At 35.6% G+C, this 17,913-nt stretch overlaps 1 protein-coding gene across 3 annotated transcripts in view; it reads right to left on the bottom strand.

Moving 5' to 3' along the window:
• ATR (ATR checkpoint kinase) overlaps nt 1–17,913 on the bottom strand; it is a 42,941-nt gene that overhangs the window by 20,319 nt on the left and 4,709 nt on the right. For all 3 annotated transcript variants that reach the window (XR_012650972.1, XR_012650973.1, XM_075031742.1), the window contains exons 5-25: nt 16,760–16,947; nt 15,338–15,532; nt 14,900–15,126; nt 13,901–14,053; nt 13,554–13,752; nt 12,680–12,939; nt 12,080–12,270; nt 11,877–11,977; nt 11,381–11,552; nt 10,544–10,711; nt 9,452–9,646; nt 8,925–9,110; nt 8,345–8,437; nt 6,769–6,899; nt 6,432–6,575; nt 5,110–5,203; nt 4,226–4,351; nt 2,529–2,735; nt 2,205–2,318; nt 1,164–1,279; nt 139–259 (exon numbers count right to left, since the gene is read on the bottom strand). Coding sequence is in view for 1 of the 3 variants with exons in the window: in XM_075031742.1 (XP_074887843.1) it covers nt 139–259; nt 1,164–1,279; nt 2,205–2,318; nt 2,529–2,735; nt 4,226–4,351; nt 5,110–5,203; nt 6,432–6,575; nt 6,769–6,899; nt 8,345–8,437; nt 8,925–9,110; nt 9,452–9,646; nt 10,544–10,711; nt 11,381–11,552; nt 11,877–11,977; nt 12,080–12,270; nt 12,680–12,939; nt 13,554–13,752; nt 13,901–14,053; nt 14,900–15,126; nt 15,338–15,532; nt 16,760–16,947 (3,381 nt within the window). In the remaining 2 variants the exon portion in view is untranslated. The remainder of the gene's footprint in view (nt 1–138; nt 260–1,163; nt 1,280–2,204; nt 2,319–2,528; nt 2,736–4,225; nt 4,352–5,109; nt 5,204–6,431; nt 6,576–6,768; nt 6,900–8,344; nt 8,438–8,924; nt 9,111–9,451; nt 9,647–10,543; nt 10,712–11,380; nt 11,553–11,876; nt 11,978–12,079; nt 12,271–12,679; nt 12,940–13,553; nt 13,753–13,900; nt 14,054–14,899; nt 15,127–15,337; nt 15,533–16,759; nt 16,948–17,913) is intronic.

Raw genomic sequence — 17,913 nt, 5'->3', positions numbered from 1 at the left:
CAAAAAGTAGGTACATGCTTTAACAGGCATATAGCAAATAGGCATATTCCCCCATCCATCCCTGACTTTCAGAAACCAAAACGTGGTTCAAGAACCGTGTTGCATATACCAATATAGAGAGCAGCTTTATTCTCTTACCTTTGTTATAAGATAACCTGCCCAAGTCGCTGACCATTCTGCAAAATTATCACCTAATTTGCTTAAGTAAATTGGCTTCTTCATCTTAGACCAATTTACAGCCTTTTGATAACTCTTGTACCTGCAATTTTAGAATATCCATTTAATAAAACTAACTTTTTTATTTAATATAATAAAAACCAATAGCACATCGTTAATTATGAAGTTCCCTGACTGGAATTATATTAGGTTTCATCTTCTGAATCTTTTAAAAAAGAATTAAGAAAATACTTTCAGTAGTCAACATTTTTTATTCTAGAGCTTCTTAAATGAAACATGACATACAAACAACCAAACATATTACCTGAATTTTTAAGTATATTTCAAAGTGCTGTTCAAATCAGTTTTAAGAAATGCAGTTCGATAAATATTTGAGTACTATGTTTTTCATAGGAAAAACCCAGAACATACATGAAAGCCAAGAAATGCCAAAAAGTTTGTTTTCTAAAAAGGTAAAACTTAGAGATGAGCATGACTGTCTTCATGAGGAAATAGAAACATTGTTGATTATTTCAAATTAAGGTGCATACATCATTTGAAGTTGTCTTCACATTATTTTTATGATTAACTCAACAAAATGAAAAGTCAAATTAAAAGCCACTGTGCTCCTCCTATAAAGGGTAGCAGTAAAGGGATATTAATATATTGGAGTACAAACTCAAATCCTAGTGAGAATTTTTACAGAGGAAAGAAAATAGAAACAAAAGCTTCAAAACATCGTATACGACAATGCTCTAGGGACAAACATGTAGATCTGGGCAAAGTATGAGCTCAGAATTTTGCTCATTTGATTTCTAGAGAATTACATTCAAGGAAGTGCTAATTCAGATTTACGTAGAAAGACCTTATGCGAATTTTCTATATACACATATCACTCTTCGCAGAAGAGTAACAATTGCAAAACCAAATGAAGTTATTGCTCGCCTGGAGGAAAAAAAACGTTTTTAAAGCTGTTATGAAAAGAATTTGCTTAAGTTGTCATATACCTTGTATTTAAGTGAGGTTCCAAGATCTCCTGCACATGCTCAGGAAACCTCCTCCAAAGCCTGGAGCCTGGGCAGTCAGTGTTTGTCTCTCTACAGTCATAGATAGACAGTAACTCCTGAAAAGGCATAGTTTATGTGACCAAGTTAGCACTGAAGGTATTTCATGACAACAGCAGTGTAACAAAAACTGGTGTATAGCCAGAAGTAATGAGATAGAAGTTACAGAACTCTTAATTCACAAATCATAACTGCAAAACTTTCATCCAACATTGTTAATCCCCTATTACTAGGCAGTGTTGATTTCATCTAACTATTGATTCCCCAGGTTCACCAGTTGGCGCTTGGACCACATTATCTCGTATTCTTCACATCTGCCAATAAACCAGGACTAGAAGTTAGTCTGATACCTCCTTGTGCATAAGATAATGAAATTTTCATATTCTGCTGACTACATAGGGTCACTTATTCTCCCCAGGAGCAAAGAGTTGTCCTGAAGTTTTCACAAAGATATTAAACAACAACAACAAAAAGCAAAACCAAACAACCACCAAATCAGCTTGGAGTTGGCGAACCAGCACAGAAGACTAGAGTCTGAAAATAAGCGTAGGCTCCCTTTCAGTTGCTTCCTAAAAGTGTAAGCAGAAACCCTCTTAGGAATACACTGCTTTTCATTTCTGCCTATGGAACCTGCACCATTTCTATGTCAGTCCCAGGATTATTCCTTGAATCACTATGTATGGACTGTTAGTTACCTCTGAAACATCAGATCTCTCCTAAAATATCGTGACACAAAAGCAAACAAATCTTCTTTCATTTGACAACTCCTCAGAATTCTAAGTGAGCACTGAGGACTTTAAAAAATAAAAAAAAAAATCACTACTCTGAGTAACCTTTTACCTTGTAATTTAAAGCTGTATAGGATGAAGTTTCAAATATTTAAACATGTACTTCAAAATACACATTTATATTGCATAATTCTAAGTTCAGTGTGATAGGAAATAATCTGTGAAAAAAAAAATAGGATCTAAACATGTATCTTACCTGAATCGCATATGCTGCAGAATCCTGAGCACGAACATTATCAGCATAAGCAAGGAACGCTCTGGTCAGTTCCATTAATAATCCATAGGCAAAATTTGGATCCTCCACACCAGCCTCAATCACAAACAGAATGGCAGTGTTATTAAAACAGAGTAATAGCTGTATCCTTAATCTCCAAATAATCACTTTGAAGCCTGACTCTAAACTGTTTTAGATGAGAAAGCAAGTATAGATTTTCAAAGGGTCTAAAGACAAGAGGTTCCCTACTCCCAAGTACTTTTAAAAAACCCTTAATGCTAAACAAAACACTACAGCAACACTTACCACAAATGTAAAATGTTTTCCTTGAGTTTCACTTGTTGAAAAATCAAGCCTACCAGGATCTATGGCTCCCAGTTCACCTAAACATTCTCCACAAAGTAGTCGGGCTTGAGAATTTGCATCCTGGCAGCCGATTAGAAGTACAGTTACCAACTGGGAGATGACTGGCTCCACAGTTTCACTGTCTGTTACATACTTTATCAATTTTTCCTAGGAAGTTGAAAAATACAGATGAGTTATTCTACAACCATGTTTATGGTAAATAACCTCAGAAATTTTCCATCTGTAATTCACTCTTACTTCCTACTTCATTTAGCCATGACTTTAGGTAGTCATTCAGTAACTATAAACTCTAAATTGCTTGTTACCCTAGGGAGGGCTAAACAAATGAATAATGAGGGATTTGGGCCTCAGTTAATAATGCTGTCACGGCCAATATTGTATTTCATTGTCATACACCTTTCTACTAACTTCATTGTCTTTCCTTGTCTTACCAAGACCCTCTCTTCTTTTCTACATTACCTTTTTCACTTACCTGTCCCTTTCCTGATGTGTTCTGGTACTTCCTCCCAATTTCTTTCATGCAGCTGTTACCATACGTCCTGGTTTCACTGTCATTTCTATCCTTATTATTTCCCATTTGTTGGCCTTTTCTTCACTCTTAGTCCTAAATAGCCCAGGGTTTCAAGTCCTTTAATCAATGCCCATCATTTTAATTGGATATCCTTCCTTCTTCATTTTTGGGCCAGCTTTTTTTCCCCAGTTCCACATTTAGTCCAAATACAGAAAAAAAATTTCTCTTAATGTGAAGATGTTTGCCATTGTTATGTTTAATGAAAACTGAAACCACAGCCAACATAACAGAGCAAATAGTTGCACAAGCTGTGGAATTAATTAAGTTTGATTTACCTCAATTATTTTGCTAGACTTCTAACTAAGCAAGACATGGCAACATTTTGCTGACCTGAGCTGCAAGAATTACTGATTGGCCAGGAATATACACAATGATTCTTTGTTCTTTTAGCTAGGATTTTTTTTTTTATCTTCTGTCTAAAGAGTGTCCCACAATCTTATAGTTACTAAGGGGACAGATTTTTATTTATTTTTTTTTTAAATAGGTCACATACACCCCTCTGGGCTAATAACCACACAGATTTGTAAAGCAGTCTTCAACTTGTACATGGCTATAAAATTTATTTGAATATGATCAATGGATTCAAATTTTTGAGGGTGGAAGGCTAAGAAGGAAGAGAGAAAAAAAATTAAAGGTGTGAGGTGGTCACACACATTTTAATTCTTTCAGATACTACACTCACACAAAAAAAATGCTGGCTTTAATGTATTAGTCTCCTGATGCAAAAAGCCATACATGTTCTAACAGGGAACAAGCCCACACAACTGATTGCTGAAATAGACTTCTTAGATACATCTTCCCTTGGAGTTGAAAAAAGATAAGAAATGTACCACTAGGCTTGCTGAATCAGCACCACACAGATTTGGAGGATTCAAAAGTCCTCTTACAAGGAGACATGATGAAAAAGAATCCCTTCTCCCCATTATATTAAGAAACAGCTAGCTTAATAAATTGAGGAGAATAACACAGTTCATGTGAACACCCAGCAACAGTAAGGAGTTTTAGATCATTGGTGCAGAAGCTACTTTGATTTATTTTTAATTCTACTAAAGGAGATTTTTTATACCTGATTTCTATATAATGTTTCTTTCAGGCTGGTAAGTGCATGAATACGAACATCCACATTCTCATGCTGAATAGCTCTCATAGACAGCTGCAGTGTTGTCTGCAAGTCAGTGCTTTTGGAGGATTCCTGAACAAGACATGACATAAGAAGTTGAAGTTAAGTATAACAGGAACACAGTTAAGCAGCATCTCAAATAACACAAGTGAGAATACATACAGCCAACCACCTTTCTGCCTACACTCTCATCTATATGTATATACCACTGTCTTCCTGTCTTTTTTTAAAAATGTTTTCCTCAAAAAGGTGCTATATTTACACTTTTGTGTAAATATAATGATGGTGTAAATAAAAATGATTAAATCAAAAGAAAATCCTTTGCTTTGAATACCTCATTATCTAAAATCAAATTAATTTTTACTTTTGTTACCTCATTCCCACTAAATAATTGCTATTACCTAACCATTCTGAGGGCAAGCAAAAGAAACGGACCATAGAGTACTCCTAAAAATAGACAGACTTTGTCACCTCTAAAGAGAATATGGAAGAGGGATCAAACTAAATGTAGCTTCTCTTGTAACACAGTCATTGCCATAGCTAATACTGCTGACTTTCAATCTTATAATCTCTTTAGTCTCATAAAGATGAAAAGTCAGTGTTCAGGAGATGCTACGGAAACAAGCATGTTAAATAAGCATGAGTATATTTCACTCCTAAAGAAGAATCAGAACCTGCTTCAAAGTATTCCTGCGATACACAAATTCTGTTTTATTGTGGAGGCAGATAAATACTATTTCTGCTTAACAATAAACTTTACATGTTTTCCTCACTTGTCATGAATTCATTTGATGCATTAAAAATAAACAAATAAGTAAAAGAAGCTGTACCTTTCTGTATTCCTGAAGGACGACCTGAATTTCTTTTAGCTCTGGAAGGTCAGGCAGAAAATATATTTCATGTAAGAAGTCTCGTACTGCATCCCTAATAGTTACAAAAAAAATATTGCAAAGAACATAGAAAACATTAGGTGATTCAGAAAAATCTTAAGAACCCATCAAAAGAAAGCAATGAAATGTAATGACTAGAAGAACAATAGCTTGAAAAGCAGAAAAAAGTAAATTTCATTAATTTTTTTACCTAATTAAGTATACGTCTTAAACAACTTGTTTCTCTCTTTACTCAACTAAGCCACAGGTATTTCTCCTCTATACTTCAAATTACTTTCTCTTTTAAAGACAGTTCTTTCCAAAGTTTTCAAAATTGCCATTCATCTCTACCAGGATCAGCTCTCCTTATTTTGGACACTGGCCAAATGGTGAGAATAATCCCATTTGATGTGAATCCAGTTCCAGTTTTCCTCATAAGAAAAGAAAACACACAACCAAAAAAAAAAAGAATTCTGTGTTCCTAACATGAAGGAATTTCTTTCAATTTTGCTATCACAGACTTCTACAAGAGCCTTATTGTTCTTATTGTCACTTTTTATCTTGAATAGTGTTGGTATGATATAGTGCAAGAAAAATTAAAACCCAACAAAAGTAATTAAGATAAAAACTATCACTATTCCTAAAACCCCCATAATTTTAAGCTACGAAACATAAAACGAAAAAGAATTAAGAGTCAACATTGTCTTCAAAAAGGTAAAGTTACAAAAATTTAAGCCTTTTGTATTAGACTTCGATTTTATTTTCAGTTGGTGTAACCACCAACTGAAGGATGTATGAAATCTTACCCAACATTAAATTCTGTGCACTTCATAATTATAACTCTAATTACTGAAGGAAACAAATAAAAAAACTAATTTCCTCCCTATTTCCAACTCCGTATACTTCTCTCTAGAGTAGAGCAAATGTCAGCAATCACTGTTATTCTGTCTGTGTGCCATGTAGAGGGAAGTCATTTTCCATACCAGCAGAAAAAAAAAACCAAAAACCAGAATCGGAAAACCTGGCATGGTTAAGTGTCTGAATGGGTTGTAACTTGGCCACAGTGTCATATATTTTTATAACAACAATATAAAAACACCTTTTCAGATGAGGCTATCACTTGTCAAATTTCAAAATCTCATTGCCATTTAAGAGAAGTGACAATTTTATAGAACAACATACTATTTTGCAGAGAACCAAGTTTTCTCATCTCAGTGCTGGACAACTTTAATTTAGGGTTATCCCCATTCCTGTAATATAACCGAAAATATTTTGTACGGTACCTGTTCTCAACTATGAGAAAGTAAAATACTGCTGTAGTTTCCTTTGGTTGGATATGTATAAGGGGCAATAATGCTACTATCACATGACTAAGCAAGGAGCCAAGGTATGAATGGTCCAGACTTCGAACAAAACAATCCCAGGCTCTAAACAAAAAGAGACAACAAAACAATAGTAATCAATGATTCTTCCCTGCATAAAGACATTTTAGGTGAGTCGTGAGAATCATTTGAAGTTACTTCAGCTCTGGTTTAGATTATTGTCTAGAACAGAACAAAACAGTGTATTCAAGGACAAAAATAGCAGGTATGTCACTGTTTGGGTACACTATCAGTTCACCTGCAACACAGTTCTGGAAAATCATCCTTGTATCTTAGCGCTGTTCTCAGTGTAGTCATCATCTTCACTCTTACTGAACTGATATGTTTGGGACCCATGAGCTTCATTAAAGACATAAGACTATTTAAAGCCTAGACATAAAGAAAAGTCATTTTAGTGTATTAGGTACTCAGTAAAACATATACAAGCCATATTTTCTAACCTGGCTTAAGAAATCATACCCTGTAAGATATCAAATTCAGTCTGATGTTTCAATACAGAATTTGGGGGTTAGAGGAAAAGAGAACGAAAGGGAATCTGTAATGACAGTATTGTAACGAAAAAGTCATTATTTAGGCTGTTGACAGATGGGTGAGGGAAGAACTGTGGACACGAAAGGAGTTAATGGTTATAGAATTCTGTTGTAAGACATGATTGACTACATGTCCAGAGTTTTAGAAGCTGAAAAGAGCAGGTTTTGGCAATACAGACAAACCAAACAAACTCACAATAAAAAAAAAAACAAACAAACCAACAAAACACCAACAACAGAATTGGTGTACAACTTCTACCAGAAGTGATTATTAAGCTTCAAAGAACAGCTAATAGCTCAGTTGTCAATGGGACTGATGAAAAACAGAAGAGAAATACTGAGATGCAGAAATTTCAGTCACAGTAACACTGTACCAAACAAGGTAGTACAACACCTGGCATGACCTATCAGTAATACAGGAAGAAACCTGAGCTTGAGGAAAGATCATGGAAAGGGAAACTCACCAAGAACGAAAAACAGAACAAGAAAAGATAGAAACAATAGCAGGTGCAGCAGAAGAAATGCTAAATAAATGAAGCAATTCAGAAAGCAGGAAGACATGGGGCTACGAAAATCAGAGCATCTCAATGTTAATATCTGAGAAGCAAAAAGCTGGAAAATACACAAGAGAAAATGCAGTCCATTAATGTGAAGGTTATATACATTCTAGCACTGAAAAATTCCCTACAGAAATCATCTGCACTACCTCTATGAGGTGGCTAAAAGGGCTGTCTTGTGGTTAGAAGCACTGCCTCAGCAGAGCAGAATTTTCAGACTTTGCCCAAGTTGTGAGCTCTAATTTCTCTAAATGCTCTCTACTGTAAAGCTGAAAGGAGCTGTTCTGTGAGAAGCAAAACCAATAAAGCCCGGTTTCTCTTGTATTTGCATCTTATTTCCTTTAGCTTTGCCCTTTGGTGCCCTTATAACCCTACTCCCTGCAGCAACTCCAGTTTTCTCCCATATTGCTTCATCCTCCACTTTGTTTCTTCCACACATAAAAAACATAAACTTGGATTCCTCCTCTATAATTACTGGTTGACTGACTTGTTACATATCCTATGTCTGACCGAAGTATGTGTATTAGCTGACCATTAAAGAAACAAAACAAAAACTTTTGAGCTTACACAGAAGTCCTACCCACAGTGAGACTATCAGTTTTCAAGAATCATGTCAGAACTTTAGTACCTTTGAGATTTCAGTAACACTTGCACAATCACATGAGTCTGGAATATTAAAATAGACCTTGCTTATCTTTGTTTTAATATTAAAAATTAAGTTACGCACCATTTTTTTATCCTCAATGCCAACACTGGAACTCAGTAACTGCATATTAAAAAAAGCCAAGATACCAAGCAATTTAGGTTGCAGATAATCAGCCTGTAGAGAGGAAAAACAAAAACAAACAAACAAACAAAAAACCAAAAAGGAAAAAAAGTAGAAAATCCAAATAATCTTACTATTAACACATTTCTAAGCTTAAGAAAGCAAAAAGCAACTATGAAACACTAATTCTGAAAGATAAATGAGAAGAATCCCAAATACATACACTACTCTTTAAGAAACATCAGTGTTAATGAAAGACATCCCTATTAGGCTGTGGGTTTTTTTGTTTTGGTAGGATTTTGGTGTTTGAGGGGTGGGGAGGTGTTTGGGGTTTTTTTTGGTGGGGGTGGTGTTTGTTTTTTTAAATGCATACTTTGTATGTATCTCCCCATTACAGGAACACTTAATGTGAAATGCCAGCCTTTTCTCCACTTTTTGCCTCAAATAAGTGGCATTCAAAGGACGTTAAATTGTCTTCGCTCTTAGACTGGAGAAAAAAATTACTGAACAAAACTGAACACTAATATTTTGATGTCCTTACCATTTGTTCAGGTGATGTTATTTCTCTAGGTCCCTGATACGGATCATCATTAGATGCAAACGAAGCCAATATTGACAAACCATTGAAGACTTGTTGATAGTGTTCTCCTATACGCAGCAATAATTCATTATGCAGTCCCTGGTAGTCCTGTCTCAGCAAGCTGCCCAGTTCTATCTCGGTCTCACTCTATAATCAAATAGCAAACAGAAGCCAATTCTTCATTTCATCACAATAGAACTAGCACACTGAGAGACAGGAGGCATTGGACTCTAGTTGATTTACCACAGAAATCAAAGAAAAAGCTTCCAATCAGCTTAATGCTAGATAAGATGAGTTTTTAAGTTTGCAGAATATCTTGCAACAGTTCCTCAGAGCCAATAGAACAGATTATAAATAACAAGAATAAAACTTCTGCATATACAATTTACCCACCTATGCTTTGCAATACCTTAAATAAATCAGAAAGCTCACTATTCATCAATTGTTGCTCCTAATCTGCATGTATAATAAAACAAATGCCAATTTACCTTGAGGTAGTGAAGTGCCCGCTCAAGCTCATCCTTGGAGCATGAACAGACCAAATGCGAGAAGATGTATTTGAAGTTATTAATTAAAATCTCTCTTCGGTTTACATTCAGCTGTTTTGCTATCGTTCGAATAAGTGTGGAGGCTGCAGGACTAGCCTTGGCTGCAAGGTCAGGAAGCAAAACTTGTAGGGTCCGCTGGTAAATTAAGAACAACACTTAATGGAAAAAACGAACACAAAACCCCTCCAAAAACCCAGGGTTCAGCTTCTTTCCATTTGTGTCAGTACAACAACATATGCCACTGGTCCTATGTATGACTATAAGTATGAATAAAGAACTACTTTAATAAGATGGAAATACCTAGTAAAAATGCACATAAAATAATTGCTTAAGGAGGTGCTTCATCTAATTAATACTGAGAAACATGCAAACAAAAAGTGAGCTAGCACTTTCTGTGTCCATCTAGATTCTCCACAAAAGGAAATCTTAAGAAAAAAAAAACCCCAACCAAACCAAAACCAACAAAAACACAACACACCCACACACAACACCACTCCCTCAACCTACCAGTCAACTAGAACACTGCTGACTTAACAGTTGTGCGTTTCCCATCTACCAACAAGCAAAATACGAGCTACTTAGGCTTCAAGTAAAACAGATAGCTAACCAGATCAAGAAGAGATCTATGCACGGAACAATAGCTTTCTTCATTTGAAACAAGAAAGCAGACATCATACAAAAATCACACCTTAGGAAGAATCCCTCCAAGTGCACTAAATCATTAATATAGATATACTCAATGAGTACGCTAGACCTTAGTTCATCATCTGTCATACTTGAATTAGCACTGTAGCCATCACTAACTCCTTGATAAATATATTCCTCTGTATTTGAGCTCCCATTTGCAGCAATCCCAAAATATTCTATATTATAACAAACAACAGCAACTGGAGGAAAAAAAAATCAGATCTATGACACTCACAGAAAAATTGTGGACTAAAACAGAAATCCACAAGTACACACATACACCCTACACCACTCCTCGCCCCACCCCCCCCCAAAATCAAAAGTAAAAAGGACTGCCCAACTTACTGAGAGAAAGCGATTTAGATCTGGAAAATCAAATACATTGGCAATCTCGGATAACATGTCCAGCGCCATTTCTCTCTGGTGAGCAGCCGTTTGTTTCTGTACCTCATTACCCTGGCACGGAGCACTCAATACTGCCATCTGGCTGGAGTGCAGGGATTCCACTAGAAACTAAGCATGAAGAAATATATATTTAGTATTATTTTCCCCTTTTTCACTCCCTAAAAATAAACACAAGAGCTTCACTCCTCTTTCTATGCATCTGTTATCCTTCCTCATTTATTGCACATAGATCTATGATAATTACTTTGCGATAGGACTGGATTATAATCTACTTAATAATTGCATTTAATTTTGTAACCCTGGATTCAGACATTGCATTATTAAAAAAAATACTCAAAATTAGAATAGTCTGGTTTTGATAATTTTCTTTTAAACAGAACTTCCATCTTTATGTAATGGGTTTAACAAAAGAACAAATCAATCATGTCTGTATAATGACTGTAAACGTTGACTTCAATTCCAATATTAAAATCAAAGCCTCTTGTGGCAATGGTACCACACAATGCAAGAAACTATGTAGATCCTCTACTTCAGAACAACAGCATACAGGAAATAAAAAAGAAAAGCAATACTGTCAAGGGGAGAAGATCATGACAAAGTCAAAGATTTCTCATTCCTTCCTGAATGTTTGTGGGGTCTTTCTTGTTTTTTAAATCATCTGTCATCCTATAAAACTTTTGTAAAATACTGTAATTTTTACCTTTAATACCATTTTCAAAATACACAAAAAGAACCTAAACATATGCCTTTCTAAACCACCAACTCTTTTCTTTTTACCTGACAGATAGGTTTCTTGTACTGACTGAAAAAAGCTTGCAGTTTTATGGACTTAGCTGCCGCCAGGGATCGAATTTCTGTGTATGCTGCTCCAGCCACAGAAGCTGACTTGGACAACAAACAGTGTAACAAATGCAAGAGGGCAAATGGTACCAAGTCTCCTTTTGATGCCCTTTACAAAGTAAGCAGAAGAAAAAGAATTAAAAAGGAAAAAAGAATCATTGCATTAACAAAATTACTTAAGAATATATAATCACCATAATGCAAAACGACTCATCACTGTATTTGCATAGCTTATCCATACTTCCTATGACAGGGCAGAAGAAAATGAGGAATATTCCATATGAATCAACAGCTTAGTACAGTTGCAAAGGACTCTGGGCAACGGCTGACCTTGAATTAAGTAGTTTAACCTTACATTTACACTTGAACAAAAAAGTTACTTTGCATCACAAACTGACACTACTTTGAATTTTCAAGATACTGTCAAAAATACCTTCCAATATCTCCTGTTGTGAGAATCAAGGTATCTTTAAGCTCATTATTTCTTGATATTTTGGCATTTGTATAAGCTTCTTTCATTCTTGAAACAAATAGCTAGAACACATGAAAAAAAAAAAGTAATTCGAGTGTTTGACATCAGTGAAACAAAAACCATAGTAAGTTAGGAAAAACAACGAAAAATAAATATGAATTCACCTCTTTTATGAATCCTTCTTCAGAGTCTAAGGATTCTAGTATGTTCTTTATGCAATCACTGAAAGCCACTCTTACATCTTTGTCTGGATCTTCCATTAGGTTTAATAAAGACCCAACAAGAATCTTCACACTGGACTCATCAGTGTTAAAATCCAGATGTTTGCAAAGATGAGGTATATTTTCTATAAATGCTGGGTGGCATAGGTTGGAGGAAGAAAGGAAAATATATTTTTAATGCCTTTGGAAAATCTATTGAAGTGCACAGAACAGTGATGCGAGTAAGCCATAAAGCACACTATATTTTTTTATCAAAAGTGTAAATAATGTCAAACCAGACAAGCTATTTAAAATTCAGATTTTATCAAGTATTACATTGCTAGATATGGCCATAGACCAAAATTAAACCAAGGTAGTTTAAAAAGAGTATCAGTGACAACACCAAACATTAGCAGTGATATCAACTGAAATACAACATTTCAAGCACCATTGCAGCTATAAAAAAAACAATATAGGAAAAAAAAGAATGGAGAACGGTACATAAGTAGTGACTTAGTACCTCATACAGAAGTGCAAAATATTAATAAAGGTAAAGTCACATACCTAGCTTTACTGAACTGGATACTTCGTTCTCGAGGAGAATAAGAAATGGCTTGAAAACACAGGCTTGCACAGAACAAGTTTTTTCATGAGCAGAAGTCACAGTAAGGCTGCTACACAAAATATCATAACTAACATGCTTAATAGCGGAGTCTGCTAAGGAAGGTTGTACACTGAAGGTACCAGAAAGACAACAAGATAATTTCCCAACTATAGCAGCACAAGCCTCCTTGACTAGCTCAGACTCATCTTTGATTTGATTTCTGAAATGGAAACAAATATGAAACTTTTAAAATAGATCATTTACCTAAGAATTTGTATTTCTACATTGTCTGAATTCTCTAACTATACTGAAAGTACTATTAGGACAATTTAAAGATATGTTTCACTAAATTATTTTTCCCTTTTCAGATTACCCTCAAGTTCTATTAAATGTTTGAAGTAGCACTGGGCATGGTGAGTCTGGCATGTTATAAAGATACTGAAGACTAGACACAGTAAGACAGAAGACACCAAGATTTGTATATACAAAAGGCAGAGAAATTGCAAAGATTTTAAGAGACATATGGACAAATATAACATATATTTAACTGACAAAGATATCTCCTTTCCCCTCTGTAGTTTAACTTTGTTAATTAGAAATGAGGTCTTCAACTAGCAAAGTAACTTGTACACTGACATGGTAAGCAAACACTATTCTATCATACAGACATCATCACTTAAACCTATCCTGTTGGTATCTTAAGATTTCTGAAATTATGATCTAGCAAATTCTGGATGAAATAGAGATAAATATTTATTTTTGTGCTTGTACTACATTTCTTATTTGTCCATTTTTCTTCTTGCATGAAGACAGAAAAGCAGCATTAATACATACAAAAGAGCTTTGGGAATCATACTGCAGGACTGCACACTTGGCGGATGAAGCAGGAGAGAGAATCCTTTAACGCAAGTAGCCCGAATTACTTCATGGGGACTTTGTAGTGCCCAATAATAAATGGATTTTCTCCAATCCAGACTAATGTTTCTTGGGAAGAGAGACAGAAGGAACACACAGTGTGACTGAGTTTGGGGTGCTAAAAAGAAAAAACAAAATAAAGTAGATAATTACTTGATTTAAACTTTTAATATTATCAATCATCATTAGAGGGCAAAGAAAATAATTTTACTTGAGAACAATCATTCCAGAGAGATATTAGATTTTACATACTTTAACATACTTACAGAAACTCTGTGCAGTTTTTTGACTCAAAACTAGAGGATCAAACCCAAAAGCAGATGGCTTAAAAGAAGAATCATCAGGATGGCTGTAAATCCAGGGCAGAGACAGCAATCCACATAAGTTATCAAGAATCTGATCACTCAGTGGAATTTTCACTAGGGGGCAAAAAATAAAACAAAACAACAAAACACTGATATTTTTACAGCTCTGTATAGTTTATAAAACAGATGCACATTTTATGTTCTTAATTTGCTATAAAATGTTTTTTTTTTCATCAACAAAGATTAGTATCACTACTCCCACATGTTGATATTCTACATTTTAGACATATGATAATAAATAATGTAGTGCTACATCAAAATAATCTAAAAATTTCATTAAACAGTTGACAGCATGTAACACATGAGCAGCAGAACGAATACAACTTTGGTATCTCTGGATTTATATGAAGAATCTCTGGCGGACTTTGGGATGGCTAGTAAGCCGAACTCATAATAAATAACACTTTAGTCTTAGTAACTGAGTCTGTCCTCCATCCTACCAGCTACTTTTAAAGAAAACATACAAGTACTTAATATTTTTGGTACACTTCCTGCATGCCACATTTGCTGAAGTTGGTCAGAAGCTTTGAAATCTTTGAGCGGAACAGAGATAGTAAGGCATGCTGCCTCTGTGTGTTTTAAAAAGAAATTAACTTTTAGCAGTTTTCTTTCTCACGCATATTCACTATCCCCATGTTGTCTCTTGTTCAGATTAAAAAAAAATAATCAGTAGAAGTACAGACAAAGACTAGCAAATCATGTTCAAAGAGGAATACAAAGCAAACTCTCTAAACGGAGAGGAATGCTCTTTTTTATAATTTAACCTTTTTTGTACAGGAATTGGAGTTCTAACACAAGATCTATCATTTCAGTACCTCTACCACAACAGACCAATTTAGTCAGATGCATTCCTGATTTACAAATACAATAAAAGACATGCTAGTTTAAAGGATTTCTCACCTTGTGCATACAGCAAAGCATCAAAGATTTTCACTATTCTGTCAATCACTTGTTCTAGGTTAACAATCTGCGTAGCAGCCTCTAACAGGTTTCTGCAGACTTTCACTACTCTTGTGATAAAATCAGAGGAAATCCATGTGAACTGTATATTCACCACTGAATCTGAGGAGCTCGGAGTATTCTTACATGTGTCAGAGTTACACAGATGATCTACTTTATGATATATACTGTTAAAATAGAAATCATATGATCAATGCAACATACTATAACATTTAAAATTGTACTGCTTGTAGGCAAACTTGCTATGAAAGTGTACTACTTCAAAACATACAGGACTTAACCAATACTTGTCCTGATACATGGACAAGCATTAATCTACACAAATCATAAGAACAGTTATGAGAAATTACTGGTTTCACAGTCACCTTGGTACTTTACCTGGTAGAATTTGTTGAGGGAGAACAATGAACTATGCACAAAGCAGCTAGTCGCAGAATTACAGTAATCCCTTCCACAGTCTGAAGAATATCCGCTGTCAGAATTTCTCTCTCAAGGATAAACATTAAGGATGCAGCTTTCTTTGTGATGACATTCCATAGAGGACTCTTCAATTTCATGTTTACAGGACTGAGACTGTAATTTGACCATATTAATTATTTTCCAACACATACTTTTTTCAGAAAAGATAAATCATCATAGCAAAACCAGAGCTAATCCATGTTGGATACAGGATTAAGAAAATAATAAATGAAGCTTTAGCTTAAATGTGCTCTTTGGGAGAACAAGAGACTACCTCTGAAGTTAAGTATGATGCAAATCAGACTTACTGAAAGGCTATAAAGGTATAGCTCTACAATCCTTGGAAGGTCATGGAGACAAGGGTGGTTCCTGATGACTATATAAAAAGGCAAACGTTTCACCCACCTTCAAAAAAGAGGATCCAAAAAACTAAAGGCCTGCCAGTCTAACCTCAGTCCCTGGGAAGGTTATGGAAAAATTCTTTGAACTCATTTCTAGCCACATAAGGGACAAGAAGGTGACTGGGAACAGTCAGCACATATTTACTAAGGGCAAATCATGCCAGACTAACTTGATTCCTTTCCACAATGAGGCACATAGCTCTGCAGATAAAAGAAGAGCTGCTTATTTGGAGGACCTCAACTGGCTGGAAAACTAGGCTGACAAGAACCTCATGAAGGTCAGAGACGTATGAAAAGTCCTGCAACTGGCACAAAAAACCCCGTGCAATAGAACAGGCTCAGGGCTGACTAGCTAGCAAGCAGCTTTGGAGCAAATGACCCGGTGGACTTGCAGAAAAGTTGAATATAAGAGCAGTGTGACCTTGTTGCAAAGAAGGTCAACTATGTACTGGGCTGTACTATCAAGAGTGAAGACTGATCTTGAGCCCACACCTGGAGTACAGCATCCTGGAGCCAGTTTTGAGTATCCAAATACAAGAAAGAGATCAACATGCTGGAACAAGTCCAAGATAATCACAGAGCTAAAGCACAGCACAAGCAAAGGCTGAGAGAACTGGCTTTGTTCATCTGAGAACAACCTGACTTAACTAGACCTGCTTTAAGCACATACAGTGCAACAGCATAGCCACATACATGATTCTGTCATTCTGTATGTATTCTCTCAGCTTTTCCGTTTTCAGTATGTAAAAGTGAAAATAATTCACTAAAGTTTGGCTTAAAAAACATCTGTAGATTTTGATGATTCAAAATATCATTTAGATCTTTTCCCAGAAAATCTTTCAACATGGCTGTTACAAAGAAACTGACTCAAAAAAGTTGTCATTTGTTATTATTTACTAGCCACATTACTATAAAAGTAGTTATTGAGTAAGCATCATACATTACGGGTGCAGGTGATTTCTTTGGATGCTTTGTTGGCAGGCTTAGTCGTCGTCTTTTCTCTGGAACTTCATCACTGCTGCTGCTCCACCCATCAGTATCGGAAGTATCTAGCTGGTTCTGATGAAGCTCCTGAAAGATTTCTTCCATTTGTATTTTTAATGCTGTATAAAGTGGGCTCACCAGATACTGGGATGGACAAATGACAGAGGTACCATGATGTGTGCTATGCTTTACTTCTCAAAGACAGACATGATGTTATTGTTTCTGACTTAAAATATAAAATTTCAAAATAACATGGTAACAAAGTTCTTAAAAACCTTTCTGTTCAAAAATCTTAATTACAAGACGAAAACTCTCATAAGCAAAGAAGTTTCCTGTGTTCCTACCAGACAGAATGCAGCTTGTACAGCTGTTTACCACTTCTCACCATAATACCTTGCTACCAAAGCCATCAAGATGGACACAGCAAGTTTAAGAGACAATGGATATGCATGTGGGTGTAAAGGGAACACTCAGCATACCAACACCTCATTATTAACACCTCACCATGGTTTTAAACTAAAAGAGGGTAGATTTAGATTGGACATAAGGAAGAATTTTTTTTACGATGAGGGTGGTGAAACACTGAAACAGGTTGCCCAGTGAGAGGTGGTAGATGCCTCATCCTTGGAAACATTCAGGGTCAGGTTGGACAGGGCTCTGAGCAACTTGATCTAGTTGAAGATGTCCCTGCTCATTGCAGGGGGCTGGAATAGATGACCTTTAAAGGTCCCTTCCAACCCAAACCATTCTATGATTCTATTTTATTTCAAACCTTTCTGTCTGCCTGTCCCCCCAAAATATGACTAAAAGCATATGGTTAGAAAGTAAGACCAGTTCAGATGAAGGGAAATTACTTGTAAAGCTGCCCTTATCTGAGCATACTCTGTGCCTTACCCCCGTTTTATACTATGATTACAGACAGAGCCTTATGCCTGCATAGCTTGTCAATAGTTTAATACATCTGAAAAACAGAGGGTCCAGCTACATTCAACTAATTAAAGAACTCTGACCTATACAAATATGTGAAACAGTTGAGAAACAAGGAATATGAATCTAATTACGCAACTAAAAATAGTATTTCCTAGATTTTCTTCTTTGCACAGATGTAGG

This window comes from Buteo buteo, chromosome 7 (assembly GCF_964188355.1).
Source record: "Buteo buteo chromosome 7, bButBut1.hap1.1, whole genome shotgun sequence".
Lineage (NCBI taxonomy): Eukaryota > Metazoa > Chordata > Aves > Accipitriformes > Accipitridae > Buteo > Buteo buteo.
The sequence above is the reverse complement of the archived record's forward strand: the minus strand, read 5'-3'. Positions and strand labels throughout refer to the sequence as shown.